Here is a 16,740-nt window from a genome sequence, read left to right as displayed (position 1 = left end):
TACAAAATTCACAGTTTGATTTCCCTCATTTTTAATAATTCTGGATATCTAATCCTGGGGAACGTCAGTGCATTGGCATCATGTCCTCAGAGAATAACTAATTTTTTTTCTATATCCCGCAGTAGTGGGTATGATTCTAATGCCAAAAGGGAATGATTTGGGTTTACGCCTTGGATTTTACGAGCTCATATCTGGGAACATGATAAGTGTTTTGCGAAGACATATTTCTGAGAATCTTCTCAGAATATAACTTGACCGTTGTATTGAAATTTTCAATTTTGAGTTATCACTTATTGCCAGTGCCTTCCTAAATTGATAGAAGTGAATATTCCGAAAAAGAGCAGAAATATTTTCAATCAGTACGAATACAATCTGTTATTTGTATGGTTGTTTTCAATCGATAGTTTAGGTTTACAAGCAGTCTGGAACTCATAGGAGCATATATTCCTAAGTGCTGATTTCAAGCAGCACGAATATGTTTTAAATTGTCCGTCGTCCCAAATAGACATTTCAAGGTCAAGGGCAATCTAAGTCGGGATTCTGGAAACAAAATGGCTTGTTAATATTCTCTAGACATTTTCGATCAAGAGTTACTCCCCCTCGACCCCATTCGATTCGTAAAATCACGTTCTCATCGTACCGGTGTCCTCAGGGAATATTGTACGCTGTGAACTCGACTTTATCAAAACCGCCACACCATCTGTGATGTCCCCGGAATGTTCAGAATATTTCTAAAACTAAAAGCAGTAGATCAGTTGTTAGCGTATCTAATATTACACTTCCAGTGTGAAACGAAAAAACTTCTTGATGCTGTCGCCTTGAAGCAGAATGAACTGGATCTTAAACCACTTTTATTTTGCTTGCAGTGCTGGCCAATCGTAGAACAGAATAAAACATTCTTCAAATATTGACTCTTTACCTGTCAGAATTTTAAATAAGCAATTATGCCAGTCATCCAGTGCTGACTAGGCTAATTTACCTTCCTCACGTTTCGTTGCACGGCCCTGTTCCGACGTACAAGATTCTCTAGAGCTTCACACACAAGTTACGTCCCTGTATCTACTACTCATCATCAGTCTTCCACGGTGTGTCCGCAAAACTTGCACACAAAGCCAACTCCGTTTAATTTGGCCCCGTTCCGGCTTTCTGGTCTAGCCGCGATTTCTCGATTGGTGTCCTTGCGCTTCGTCGACATGACAAGCGCTTTACTGTCGCCGTTATTCTCGTAAACACGCACGCTGGGAACACGTTGGGAATTGCCATGATTCGGAACGCGTACCGTGACGGTTGTCGTACTGGATCGGATGGGTCGTCTTTCGCTGTCGTGATCGTTTTCATCACGTTCACTCTCCTCATCTTGAGCCAAACCACTGCTCCCATCACTTTCCACGGAACACTCGAAAATCTCTTCGATCTTGGAGTCCAAGGATCCCTGTTTGAAAGTACGGGGATCTCTGCGAGTCGCTAGCATGTTGAAGTCGAGGCTCTGTTGCTTGGAGCTATCGCGAAGTTTGATCCGTCGCCGGGGTGACAGGCGAATCGGCCTGCCGTTCAGATCGCTGGCTGTGAGCTGTTTGGCAAACTCGTATATGACGTCATTGTTGTCAAAGATGGCGGCAAAGCTACCGTTGATGAACTTCGGAGACATAGGGACATTACTGAGTATCAAGCTCATGCCATAGTCTTTCCTCTTCAGACTCGGCTCTCTGCGCATGACCTTCAACTCGTTCTCCGTTTCCCTGGTTTCCTCGAACACTTCGTCCTCATCTACAGAGCGTTCCTCTTGGAACACCCGGGTCGCCGTGTCTTTGATAATCTTCCAGTCGCGTTCTATGTCGGTGTCCTTGGTGTACTGAGACGTCACCGTAAATCGGATGACGTATTTACCTTTCAGTGAGGCGGGCACCATATGAATCTTCCCAGACGAGTTCAATCGCTTTAACAAGGCCTCTGTCCACTCGTTGTCCCCCTGCAATGACACCATAGTGTTTCTGAAGCTTAAGAGTGCCTTATGTTTATTTTATTTCACTGTCAGGCCATTCAGTAGTGACTACGGGCGTGGATCGTGTGCTAAAAACTTGGCCTTGAGTTCGATAGCTGTTCCATTCTTATTCAAACACAAAGATATAAAGAAAGTTAATAAAAGTTTGGTCTTCAATTCATGCTTGAACAATTGAACCTAGAAAATAACCCGAACGACGCAAAACCACAAGCCGCTTGTGAAAAGGAGGCCAGTCTAAATGTCTAACTAATTAACTCATGTGTGACGACGCTGAATCGAACCTCATATAATCACAACAGAGTTATTGGCGTAAACTCGTTAGAAACACAGTTCTTCCAATCTGTCCGATTAAAATCGGCCATTTGTACAGCTGCTGGCAGCGATTTTAATTTGTTTGAAAATACTACGATTAATGAAGAGGGACACTTCAGAAAATGTTCCCAATCCTTCAAACCTTAATGAATTAAATCACCCTAAAATCTATTTTTATTTTAGCAATACAGAAAAACACAGAGTTGCATGGTAATTGATATATTGTAAATAACCGATCTATAGATCACGGTATCTTTAAAGGAAAGTCTTTTAAAACAAAAAGCGCTTGACTCCTACCTTTAATCGAAAGACCACCATTCCCATAATTCTCTCGGCAGGTATCTCAAATCTTGCATCTTTTCGCACCATTTCCTCGAATTTCTTCGCCAATCGAACTCCCTGATGAAGAAAAAATATACATAAACTTTACATGCATGTTTACTGGACAGTATCTAAGGTATGATGTTATGCCACAGTTTGTGAAAGCTTAATTCTCACACGAATTGCCCATTTCAGTTTATTTACTAGTCTATCTGACTGCTGTTGTCGACATAGTGTTCACGTATACAACAGCCGTCAGTTTGATGTGTGGAATACAACGAAGTGCCCTACACAAAAGAACGACACTTGGCGGACTTTCCACGTTCGATGTTCCTGGACCACATTATTGGCGGAAGACAAGTGGACTTCAACGAACGTTAAGCAAAGTAAACGGCGCCAGGAATGTCGCCGACAGCATTTTGTTGCCAAGGCCCAATGAACAGTGAGAGGGGCGAATTCCCTGTACAAGGTGGCGAGAGTGGGGAGAGGCGGGTGGGGGCAAACTTGCACATCGTGAGACTTGTGGTTAGGATGTAGCGGTTTTATAATCGAGAAACTTTTTACAATTCCTCATAGCGCTCGCTCTGCATCCGGTGCATTTCCGGTTTGGCGCGTGCCTTATAGCGGATGGACTTTTTCCTGAGTAAACAGTTCCTCGTTGATTATCTGCTTGTTTTGTAAAACTGCCTGGCGCGTGACAAAACGGCTCGTTCGGCCGAAGTCAGCGGAGTTATGTCGAGTCAACATTCTTTAGCTCGGCTTCTTCTAGACAGCAATGTTATAATTACGTTTTTCTCCAAATCGTACAGGACCTATAATTTTTCATCGACAATAATTCCATTCTGAGCAAAACGGCGAGCCTGACTTATAGATTCGAAGCCTCTTACTCCCGCATTAGAGCACGAAGAATCAACACGGGAGAACAGTGCTAATACAGGGGATAACGCCACCTGCTATTACAGTCCTGAGCCCCGAGGGGAGACGGGCTGGGGTAATTCCGCAGAGGTTGTGGGTGGTTGGCGAGTGTTGTGATCCATCTGAGTGCACAGGGAGTATCCAGGGGTAAGAGATATGGTAACAAAACAACCTTAATTAGGGTAACCATATTAATATTACCACAAAGTGTATTTTGCAGATGTGGGAAGAAACTCCAAATTACAGCAATATGGCCTCCGGGAAAACATGCACGCACCGAAATGATTAGCGTGACACCAGATTAAGAGGTGCACCCTCCATCTTTTTCTACAAAATATTATTTGCAATATTTCTGAACCATTCATGGCGCAAGACAACATTGCAGAGGAGAGAAACAAGGCCATCAGGCAAAGAGAAAAAGAAAATCCGGTGCAGATATGTGGGGTTAGAGGGGTAAAACAATAAACCTCAAAAGGTAGAAAAAATACTAACAATATTTCGACCACAATTTGTTTATCCTCTTGAAACGATCCCCTAACGGCATATCCGGGTTGGTTTACGTAAAGAAAATGTACGCATTTGAGTCCCTTTTACTCCCTTTTACTCATTATTAATTTTAATAATGTGAAAGAAATTTGGGAAATCTGGACTGATGATTGCTGAACGTAATGGGCAATATTATGTTATTATCATGACGACATTCACCTTACCCCGTAACTAACAATTGTCTGCAAATAAACCAAACCCTGGATTCGAACCCTAAATCTCTGCGTTGACACCGTAAATAAAAAAACTCGGTCATCGATGAGTAGAAATCCAAAGTTCTTGGAAGGTACTTACATCGCGAGCTTACTGGATGTTTTAAACCACAACAAAAATATTTATCTCTGCTTCTTCCTCGTTTATTTCACGCTCCTCGTTAATATCTACAATATTAACCACTGAGAAAACTTGATTGCTCATCTACCAGGATAGTTGCAGAAAAAACTTCTGATATTATGCTGATATCCACGTGGAGGATGACTGACGAATCGCTAGGAAGACGCCAAGCAGTTGCGAAAAATAAACTGCAATAAAAAACAAGTTCCGGGTCCGACATCTTTATGTGTAAAACCTGCTATCATCCCCAAGTTGCTGATTGGCAGCATTCTAGACTGCTGTGTATAGGTTGTAGCTATAGGTTGACAATGACAACAGGGAATTTCTAGGAAATCGACGGATTTGGCCAAGCTCATTTTTCGATAAAGAATTTATGCAGCTGTAAAGCAATCATTTATAGAGGGGCAAAACACTCCGCACCGAAACCCCTTTGAGCAAATCATCATCTGTAAATTAGACAGGCTGTCAAATGCTGGTTCTAATGAAGCCCTCATTCCATTCTCCCTCACACACACACCTTCAAATCGGAGTAAATGACGCTGACTGCCAAATTGCCGCAATTGTCAATCACCGTGACGTCGAACTTGACCTGCAGTGACATCACGTGACCTCCAAAGCCTTAGGGGTCAAGTTCACTGACATGAATCATTGATTGAATAGAAGCATGAATAAATTCCCTCCCTCCACAGCTGAGTGAATTCTTTACCAGGAGACGAAAAGTTCTTGAACGATCAGTGTTCGAATCCAGTTTCCGCCACCTGTTTTTTTATGTGGAGGCACACTTCCACTCGAGGTCACTACTTACCCGCAATGCAATATCAGTAAAATATTTTGGAAAAACACAAATTATACACATGAATAAGTCAATAAATCAAAATATGATATTACTTGCAACAAATTGTGAACGTGTGTGAGGTATTAATTTACCACCGCCTTTCACCAGGTTGTCCGACCTGACAAATCTCTTGACATGAAGCCACAGTCCATGCAGCCAGAGCTTCATTCAAACAGATGAACGTCTCTATTGTAAGATGGCCGATAAATGAAAAAGGCGAACCTTTCTGTTGTAAAATGGCCGATATATGAAACAGGGGAACGCCTCTATTGTAAGATGGCCGATAAATGAAACAGGTGAACGTCTCTATTGTAAGATGGCGGATAATGAAACAGGCGAACCTCTCTGTTGTAAGATGACGGATAAATGAAACAGGGGAACGTCTCTGTTGTAAGATGGTTAATAAATGACACACGGGAACGTCTCTGTTGTAAGATGGCCGATAAATGAAACTGGGAAACGTCTCTGTTGTAAGATGACCGATAAATGAAACAGGCAAACCTTTCTGTTATAAGATGGCCGATAAATAAAACACGGGAACATCTCTATTGTAAGATGGCCGATAAATGAAACAGGCGAACCTTTCTGTTGTAAGATTGCCGATAAATGAAACAGGGGAACGCCTCTATTGTAAGATGGCCGATAAATGAAACAGGGGAACGTCTCTATTGTAAGATGGCCGATAAATGAAACATGGGAACGTTTCTGTTGTAAGATGACCGATAAATGAAATGACCAATGTCACACGCAATAAATATGCGAAAAAAGTTCAAGATGTTCAGCGATTTTTGTCATAAACGACCTTACATGAAGACTAACTTACTTCTCTAACGTGTTTTTGTATGCCTTTGACGCCGAATGAGCGAATCACAAACCACAGCTTGATAGCGCGAAATCGCCGACTGAGCGGAACCTGCCAGTGCTGAAACAAAAAGAGAAACACAGGGATATGAGTGTTCATGCGACACTTGAAATCATCAACAGGATAAGGAATATGATCTTTAGTATAACCGTATCCACAATTGCCAGTACCAAAGGTATGTAAATATTGTGTTAAATAAAAAGAAACCTTAGCTTCGACATTTTATGCAATAAATGTATGGCTAAATATTGCCATGTGGCACTCAGACCAGTTCTCAAGGCAAGCTAATATAATTAAATCATGCTAGTACATGTATATCAATTCTGAAACAATTGCAGAATGTTGTATATATCACAAACGCATGCGCACCTGACGAGAGTTATTCTGTCATAATGAACGTATATTTGGTCATGTATCCATACGCACAATGCACATATCCATTCCTTCATTCATTCGTTTTATGCAATAAGTTTTATACAATAATTTTGATACATGAAGTTTGATACAAGCTTTCTCCCGGTTACTAACATCGTAACAACAGAAATTCAAAGAGGGTATAGCGAGTGCCCTTGAGGGCAACAGTGAGCTTTTACTCACCATGTAGTCAATTGCAGCTCCTGAAATGAGAAAATAATGCTTCCTATCAATTTGAGAAATAGCGTTGTTTTTTCTCATATCTTTTCATTTATGATTATAGAGGATATGGCTGACGTGATCCCAAACTGTAATAATGGGATATTTTGTTGCTGCTTTGTTATTTCTGTCTTTTATTTTGACATGGTACATTTGAATTTCACTATGATAAAAAAGTTCCAAATTTCCGAGCTAATTTCTCTTTTTCGCCTAAAACATCAAGTCTGACACAAATAGGCATCTACATTGTCGTGTTATAACAGATCAAAGGGGTTTATTACGCACAGCTTTAAAAAAGACGGTGTCTTAAGTACGTGGACCTATTTTTTATTGGGGGGAAGGGGGTAAACAATACACGTAATGTCACATTGTACAGGAGTTACAAGTGGGGAATGACGTTGATTTGACATCTTTAATGTGCAAAAGTCCAAAGCCAAATGAGACTGATTCTGTTTTGTTACTCTCTCCACGACACACCATTCAAATCTATCGATTCCATGCTCTGTCGAAAGACACCTGGTTTTCTGATTCAAGTGGAACGTGACAGTAATTCGTCCTCAACGACAATGAATGCTCTGTACGAGCAACCTTGGCCAACAACTACCAATTTTCACTGGTCAAAGTGGAGGCATGTCTTTATGAATGTTCATATAATTTATTCAAAGTTGACTACCCAGTCTCGCATTTCCAATGAAATAAAAACTACTCCAGCGATACCTGGAGTCACCAATCGCTGACAAGTGAACCATATGTAGGCTCCGCACTTAAAACCCGGTCTCTCCCACCCACCATAATGCTAACCGCCGTCGTATAATTGAAATATTCTTGATTACGCCGTAAAACACCATAAAATAAATAAATAAAAATCCGATTTCTATCAACAAATTTGGTAAAATTAGGTTCGTATTCACATTGACGTTTTGTTTAGTCACAGTAACTTCATAACAACAACATATTACGGCCGTTTAAATACATACATACAAATATTAGTTTACATCGCGACTCCATTCTATGGAATGATTTGTGCCAAGGCAATAAGATGTGTTTCAGGGATTAAGGCTGCTCTAATTAACCGTAGTCAATCCATAAAGAACTATTGCCACAATGCTGTAGCCTAAATTCTGTGGATCCTCCATAAATAATACCCCACAGCTTTAAAAACTAAACTTGCATTTTTCGGCAGACAAAGCACACTCCTCAGAGTTGGGTTAACAATTCCAACGTCTACAAGGTCAGAAAGGAATATTTGTCTTTGAGCAGTGTACTGCGGACACACGAGTAAAACGTGACGGATGGTCTCCTCAGCCTGACAAACATTACACAGATCTGAATCTCCGGCCGTTTCCATTTGTCATTCTGGATTATGTTAATTAGCCTTTTGTATCAGATGTGTGTGCTCTATTAGCAGAAGTAGTACACGGAAATCTACGAGTCTCTGAATGTGGAATCGTGTGCTCTATTAGCAGAAGTAGTACACGGAAATCTACGAGTCTCTGCTTGTGGAATCATGTAAGGCCTACGCTGTCAGATTCTGTATAACAGTTGTCAGGACCAGTTAGATTGTTCATGACAACACAATACAGACAGCTCCTGCTTTATAGAGATACGGTTAAGATATTGCCATGAACGTAGGATATCACACTCCACGTACCTGTGTTGTCATGTTTTAAGTACAATGGATCCACGTTGAAGGTTCTGTGAAGTGCCCCGCTGTTTTTTACCCTGGGAACAAATATATGTAAAGAAACTTACATATTGTTGAAGGCGAACAAAGGAACAGATGAAGCAATTTTATGGTACAATGTTAGACTATTAAAAAGTTTACCTTAAAACAGACATGTTTCATTTTTTCAACAAAAGAATATATCTCAGTAGAAAAGGGGCATTTTGTCCCCTAACATTGTGCTTAGAAGGAGAGAAACCGTAAACAAATCAAGTGGAATCACTAGAAAGACCATTCAAAAAAACATATTCATATGGACTGAGTTAAATAAAATCAAATGTTTTGATCGTATGGCTGGTTTTATGGACAATATTGATACCATGCCAGTGACGTTATTGTCAATTCTGAATGAAACAGTTGTAAACAGCATTCATCTCGTCTGCGCCTGCGCATGAAAATGCATGTCTGGCGTTAAATACTTGTTTCCGGGTCAGAAAAAGTCGCTGTGATATCATTGACGATTAACATTATCAATATGGTTAGTAAAACCCACCGTTTAAATAAAACATTTGATTTCAATCAGTAAAAAATATCCAAATAATATAATCATAGGTCATTTCAGCTAAAGCTTTCAATGGTCTTTCTACTGATGCTTACTACATTTATTCTTCTTTTCTCATAACCTTTAACCGAAGTTATCCATACAATGTTTTTTCAATATCATAAATATGAACTCACCACATGGCCGTACAGTCAAAATGCACCATCATCCACTTGGAAGGATTAAACGCGAAAGACTGCGCATACTCCACGCCATCCATGTACTTCCGGAACTCCGGACAGATAAAGGCCGTACCCGCGTATGCGGCATCAATGTGCATCCACAAACCTTCAGCTTCGCCTGTGATATACCAAAACAACAACGACAACATTGTCAGTAGGCATCCACAAACCTTCAGCTTCGCCTGTGATATACCAAAACAACAACGACAACATTGTCAGTAGGCATCCACAAACCTTCAGCTTCGCCTGTGATATACCAAAACAACAACGACAACATTGTCAGTAGGCATCCACAAACCTTCAGCTTCGCCTGTGATATACCAAAACAACAACGACAACATTGTCAGTAGGCATCCACAAACCTTCAGCTTCGCCTGTGATATACCAAAACAACAACGACAACATTGTCAGTAGGCATCCACAATCCTTCAGCTTTGTCTTTGTCAGACCAGAACAATAACAACATTGTCAAGGTACATCCACAACTCTTCGACTTTGCCCGTATAAGACCAAAGCAACAAGAACAACATTGTCCATGGCTACAACCTCTCGGTTGTCTTTCCAGAGTTGCTGAAAATCATGTGGTAACAGCGCAAACCGATCACAGGATGATCTGTTTGGAAGACGACCGGGCAATATCGTTCCAGGTCAACAATCGCAAGACCAATTCCCAAAACGATGTTAGACTTTGGGGCTGTAAAAAAGCAGACTTTTATTTCTATATAGAATAATGCTTTCAAATATGTTTACGTGTCGAAATTCCAAACGAGGTCGTTTTTTCAACAAAGTATAGACCTATATGGTATACTAACTGTAGATGTAGGCCTACCAACCGTTCTTTGTGACTGGATTTACTCAAAGGCATCATTTTGGACGCGGTGTACCCTTGCCTGCCTTCGATCCGTTGGACGCGTGGAGTACCTAATACCTAATTCAAAATAAACTTACATACTGGCCCGAGCTCCTTTAGGTTGTCAAATGCGCATGCGCCCGTAGTTCCGAGAGTACCACATAGCTACAAAATAAAACCATATTTTGTTTTTTAAATTATACATCCCTGAACATTTCTAATTAACTTTTTGTAAGCATAAGGCAACTTTGTTTACATATTTATCTATGGGTTAATAAAGGTGCGAACTTTTAGTTGTTCTATCTCTATTCATTATAATAATCGTTAACAAAAATAAATGAACCGACAGTTGTGTGTCAACATATTACACTGACTGTCAACATACTACAATGTAATAGAAGACTTACAACACAGTGAGTAAAGCAGAGCAGCGACGACAGTGTGATCATTGACAAATGGTCATACGTTAACATACTATAATAACTGTCATTATGCTGCAAAAAAATAAGTACTAACTTACTCCAATGACTGTTACAGTGACTGTCATACAAACGTACATAGAATGGGATGAAGCCATCTCTTCGGTCGTTCTGTACCGCCTCTAGCAGGGTCTCTCCCCGGAGGCTGAGTTTGTCGTCACTCGGCAAAAATCGCATCTTCACCAGGCTGATAAGTCCGGCTTTTTCTACCGATGAATGGGCCTGGATAAAGGCAGGTGTATTTATTTATTCAACTGTTGATTAAATGAAAAGACAACACAAAATATAACCTTAGTTATTGTAGAAGAGCGGTGAAAACAGACTCAAACAGTACGATATACGCAAGGTCATTGTCAAAAATACCGGACAGAACGGTACAAAACATAGAACCTTGTGGCTCCCCAGGGAAAGAATGTAGGTATAGTTATGCTTGCGGTTTTACGTTTTACTTAGCAGTTTTTACGACGAGGATGTGGGTGTACATATATGCTACAAGTTGGGGACGGGCAAAAGCCCCGCGGACAAAACCCCCGGCGGACATAAGACACTCGATCAGTATTAAGTGTTTATGGACACGTGTACAACGTTTATGAGAGGAAAAGCTGTTGAACCCGAGTGAGACACTGGGACACGCTTTGACGACAGATTTTTACATGGAAAACAAAATCGCACTGTATATGAATATCCGCCAACAAATATTTGACATTATGTTTGTTAGCCTGTCGGATATGCTGTGCCGGTTAATTAAGACGAGGGGCTTTTGTCCGCCGGGGCTTTTGTCCGCCGGGGCTTTTGTCCTGGATTCGTTTCAAATGCTGCGGCGACTGAATTAAAATGCCGAAGACACGAGGCATGACACCCGACCAAGTCACATTATACTGACACACGGCCAACCAGCTCTGTTTGATTGCTCTAACCCCACTGTGGTGAGCGTCAGGTAAGGCAGCAACAAGTACCATTTTCAAAGTCTTTTGGTATGACACGACCCGGTGTTGATCCCTGATATCCTGATATTAATTACGTTGTATTTAGAAAATATAATTAAAGACATACAGCGTAAAGAGTAAGACCAGAACAGCGAGGACAGTGTGATAGTTAACAAATGATAGCACGTACCGGTTAAATACGACCTCTTGTCAATTTACCTCAGTCAGGGTTTTATTCTATTACTAATGAGAACTACTCTGATAAGTTTGACATAACACACGAGTAGTGTAATTCAAAGAAGCAAAACGAGTCTTTCGTATTTTGCAGTTATGTTGGTACTTCTGCATTACACGTTGTTTTTGTACTTTTATTATAAACACCTTCCAGGCTAATTTACTGTAACTCCATTATAAGACACCTCGACAACTAAGCCGTGGATGTCAGTCTTACCTGATCCGAAGCAGTAAACCGAGAAGTCTCGCGTTAATCTCGGCGTCGTCGAGATCTGGGTGCATGGTTTTGTACAATCTGATGGCCTCCGATCTTGCTGCCAGTATAGACACAAACGTAGCGTCGCTTGCTGTCGTCTAAAACAGATAGAAGAGAACTGATTTAAGCGCTTAATAATTGCAGATAAAATTACCATTTATCTCTGGGCTTTGATTTATTTATTTCGAAACGAACAGGTAGAGATCCATTGACAGTCTCGGCAACAATAACAATGATAATAAAAAGAGCAAAAACAGTGCGTAAAGTTATGATTTTTAAAAAAGAGTTGGTAGAAAAATGACCAGTGAAATCTCTAAAGAATATGTTTCCAAGTAAAATTGAAGAACGTGAAGGTATTTAGTTGTACAGGGAGCCACCTGTAAAGATTAGCAGAAAATATATGTTCAAATGGAAACCTCAAAACACTTTATAAGGAATGTTTCTATGCGCCGTTTTCTATGATTGGTGTTTTACGCCGTACTCAAGAACATTTCACTTATACGACGGTGGTCAGCATTATGGTAGGAGGAACCGGGCAGAGCACGGGGAAAACCCACGACCATCTGCAGGTTGCTGGTCAGCAGTCGTCTGAAACACCATGACTGTGACTATGTGACAAAATTAGTCAGTGTGCCAGACAAACTTTCAGTGATATCAGAAAAACAAGCAATCAACACTTTCGTCAGAACATTTTTGTCACGGTTTGACGGGAATTGGCAGGTCACTTCCGATACCTGTATGACTCCGCCCCCCATCGTCTGCTCGTTGCTATGGAGAACATTGACGGAAGTCCGATCATCTTTCCCAGCCAATCCATGACGATCGTCTCCAGTTCTGTACAGGCTGGGCTGGAGGCCTGGAAACAACAGCGAACGAGATAAATGAGAACGTAGCAAGGTACTAGTGAAAAGCTCGCAGATACTATGAAATTATATACTATTAAAACAAGTGGTACGTATTAGTTTACTTGAAACGAAACATTGTTTATCAAAGCAGAAATCCACTTTAATTAGTTAAACCACAACCACAAAATAAGAGTATACTTCCTTTTTGTCATGATTTTGCTCGTTGTTGGATAGCGATATTGCTAGCATCCAGTGTGAGCTCCTGATAAAGGTGACTTGCACCGATATATGGCAGCTTGGAGAGTAAAACTTACCCACGTGAAACCTAGGCAACCGATGGCGTCAGCTAACATGTCTCCGAGAAGCGACGGGAAGGAGTTAAGAGCAGGAAGTAGGCGTGCATATGAGGTGATTGCCAGTGGGTGATCTAAGGGTAGAAAACAGCAACAAAAACGACTTTATTCACTGTCATAAATCCCTGTGTCCTAAAAGTTATATGGTGTATGCACTGCAGCATGTCAGCGCGGCGCAATGATCGCAGAACCTGTCGCTGTGAGTTCAAATGGCCATGAGGCGGTGGCCATGTTGGAGAGATGTTCAAAATTAGCGCAGTGTTTGCAGTTGAATCTACTTAATCGTCTTTGAACCAGGAGCCTCTCACCAATACGGTCGCTGTGAGTTCGAGTCCAGCTCATGCTGGATGCTGGCTTACCCTTCGGTCGTGCGTGAGCAACCTGCAGAGGTCGTGGGGTTCCCCCGGCCTGTGCCCGGTTTTCTCCCACTATAATGCTCGCCTGCGTATAAGTGAAATATTCTTGAGTGCGGCGTAAAACAAGAATTAATTTAAAAATAAATAAATATATGGTGCAGTTAGCAGTTTTGTCACCTAATATTTAGCATAACCTTGCTTCACATGTTGGGAAAAGTACAGCTGATAGCCCATTGATATCATAGATACATGGTATGATGTGCGAAGTTAGGGAATCACCCAGATACGATATCACTTCCGAAATCATCGCAAAAATTAAATGCTCGAGAAAATTCGTATGGTTCAGTTATTGGCATAATATGAAGAACATTTGGTACGGACATCTCTTTCTTAACGTTTATAACTGAAAACAAAGTTAGGTTATCCCTACAGACAAAGTCACGGATTTCCGTGACCATCGTCCGGTTTACTCCGCCAATTATCGAAATTCGTTTTGTTAAAACCGACTACTTTCGGGATTACTCTAGTCAAGGACTACTTTATATTCTCCTGTCAAAGCCATATTTCCCCCATATGGCCCGGTTTCTCCGGTTACTCTCAGGCTATACTTTCCGGCTATTCATTGGTTACTCCCCGATTTGCTCCACATTATTGCGATTCATTTGGACTAAGTCCGATATCTTTTATTCACATTATTACATCCATACACCCTTAGAATTTTATCCATTTCTCTTCATGTCCTCTACTGTTCGGGGTCGAACATTATAGTCCGTTTTCCACCATGCAGCCAAGGTGATATTTCATCAGGTGATATTTCATCAGACTGTGCTGACATCTTGACCTTCCGCTCCCAGTACGAGTTGAACATATCGAGTTCATTTGACGCAAGATGAAGAAACAAACAAGCGTAGCAGCCACTGACTGGAATATCCAGGCGATAATATATACTGAGTAGATAAGGTAGATGTTTGTCCTTTGTTGATCCAATTCTGAAAATCGACATTTGCGTACCTGGCATTTAACGCTTTTCACTCTGTACAACTCCTCCCTCACACGTGTATAAACCCTCTGATTAGTGGTCGGGTAGCTGTCTCTATCATTAAGGCTAATTAGCCAATCAGGTGAAACTATCCACTACGGCGACGTGCAAGGTCACGCTAATTAATCTGGTTAATGCGAGACTAATAGAGCAGTCCCGAGAGCTGATTTAACAGTGAACCCTGACAGTGTTGTGGGAACAGCGAAATGAGAACGGCGACCTAACAATGATATAACCCTGATAAGATACAGTAACACAGACAAACGGGGTCAGCATGGGAATCTAAATGTCAATACTCTTTCGATCCCTCAAAGGTGTCTTCAAAACTTCCTCCTTTGCAACCAGCCTGCGGAAGAACTGTTCTTAGTTTAACAACGCCTGGTTTTGAGCACTGGGTCATGTGAGTAAAAATGGAAAGACAATACATAAAATTCGGATAAATAACATCTCTAAAACTGGAGGTAAAAACAACGGATTCTGGATTTCTTCCACATACTTTGCGTATACTGAGGTGAAGTCCATAGTTACGAAAAATAAATGCTTCTTTGCCCATGCGTATAATGCTAAGGGATCTCAAACTCGTCCGCAATAATTGCCCCAGTAAACTACATGTATGACTGGAAACAAAATGTCCCACATGCTGAACACGTGTGCTTGCAACTGTCATTATGACGCTAGTGACGTGTCATAGGATCTGGTAAATATCGCATTATACACTATTTATTTATTTATTTATTTATTTATTTATTTATTAGGGGCCTCCGTGGCTCAGTTGGTAATGACCCAGGAGTCTCTCACAACTGCGGTTGCTGCGAGTTTATTTATTCATCTGATGGGTGTTTCACGCCGTAATAAAGAATATCTGACGTGTACTATGGCGGCCAGCATTTTGGTGGAAAGAAGCCGGGTGAAGCCCGTGGGAAGAAGTCGGGTGAAGCCCGCGGGTAAATCACGATCAAAGACTGCATTAATTTAAAGGGGAAAAAAAACAATAAAATGAAATATGTGTATCATTCGGATGAAAGACAAATAAATATTGTCCTGAACAACAGTTTTATTTTTTCTGTGTAGAAATTTCTTCGAACCTAGAAAAATTCTTTTCAAACACCGATTTAAAAAAATTTCAGCGTAGAAATTCACTGTTTCACACGCAGTTACTCGGTTTTATTTATTTATTTATTTGATTGGTGTTTTACGCCGTACTCAAGAATTTTTCACTTATACGACGGCGGCCAGCATTATGGTGGGAGGAAAACCGGGCAGAGCCCGTGGGAAACCCACGACCATCCGCAGCTTACTGGCAGACCTTTCCACGTACGACCGGAGAGGAAGCCAGCATGAGCTGGACTTGAAACTCCCAGTGACTGCATTGGTGAGAGGCTTCTGGGTCATTTCGCTGCGCTAGCGCGCTAACCAACTGAGCCACGGGGGACCCCCACATTTACACGGCTGAAAAGAAATAAGAAGATTCGGACTGTGGCTGAATTCATGGACAATGTTTTTCTTTATCTGTCGTGTACTTCAATAAGGATGAAGCAGTAAGCATTTACCCCTGGCATGATGACCCTCTCGACGTCTCGGAAAATATCGTCCCATTCTTCTCCAGCTTCCGGTGCTGTTTCCGGTACCAGAGTGCGCATGTATCCCGGAGAAACATTCGGGAAAACTCGTCTGCTTCTGATCCTTTGTGTTAATTGGCGATGTAGTCCACCATTTCCTTTGCCTGAAAACAACAAAGGGATAATTTATTACTGTATTTAGTTGACTGATAATTTACGCCGTTCTTTTGATGCATAATGAATGAATAATATTGACAAATATATCTTCATAAGTGTACATAGAACAATAATTCCAACAATTCTCTGTCTGGAAACTACGCATGCATTCATGTATTTACTTCATTGGCATTTTGCACCGTACTTTGCATTTTCGCTTGTTTTGAGTGTAAGGCCAGCGAATAACATGACAAAATGTTCAACATTATTGTACTAGTAGCATTCTAGGATTTCTTTGTCTGACAACAACTCATTGTTTAAGAAAAACTGGGGGAGTGTCCGTATCTCACGGTGGAAGGCATTGCACATGGATGTGCACCTGACACTGGTTTAACGACACCCGACACGGGCTGGATGGAAGAAACTCAAAGTTTCTGCTTTTCTTTTTCTAGTCCGGCTCAGATTCAGGCTTTCTTCTCGTC

General features: G+C 41.2%; 1 protein-coding gene across 1 annotated transcript; it reads right to left on the bottom strand.

The window, feature by feature from the left end:
• Positions 1-1,072: 1,072 nt before the first annotated feature.
• On the bottom strand, positions 1,073-16,470 carry LOC135462592 (histidine decarboxylase-like). The gene is given in 16 exon segments (XM_064739816.1): positions 1,073-1,969; positions 2,612-2,713; positions 6,088-6,186; positions 6,724-6,743; positions 8,411-8,481; positions 9,161-9,323; positions 10,154-10,220; positions 10,613-10,769; positions 11,927-12,048; positions 12,685-12,734; positions 12,737-12,806; positions 13,110-13,186; positions 13,189-13,222; positions 16,094-16,236; positions 16,239-16,266; positions 16,441-16,470. Coding segments are annotated over 16 exon segments (2,130 nt in total).
• Positions 16,471-16,740: the final 270 nt, after the last annotated feature.

Source organism: Liolophura sinensis, chromosome 2 (assembly GCF_032854445.1).
Source record: "Liolophura sinensis isolate JHLJ2023 chromosome 2, CUHK_Ljap_v2, whole genome shotgun sequence".
NCBI lineage: Eukaryota > Metazoa > Mollusca > Polyplacophora > Chitonida > Chitonidae > Liolophura > Liolophura sinensis.
The sequence above is the reverse complement of the archived record's forward strand: the minus strand, read 5'-3'. Positions and strand labels throughout refer to the sequence as shown.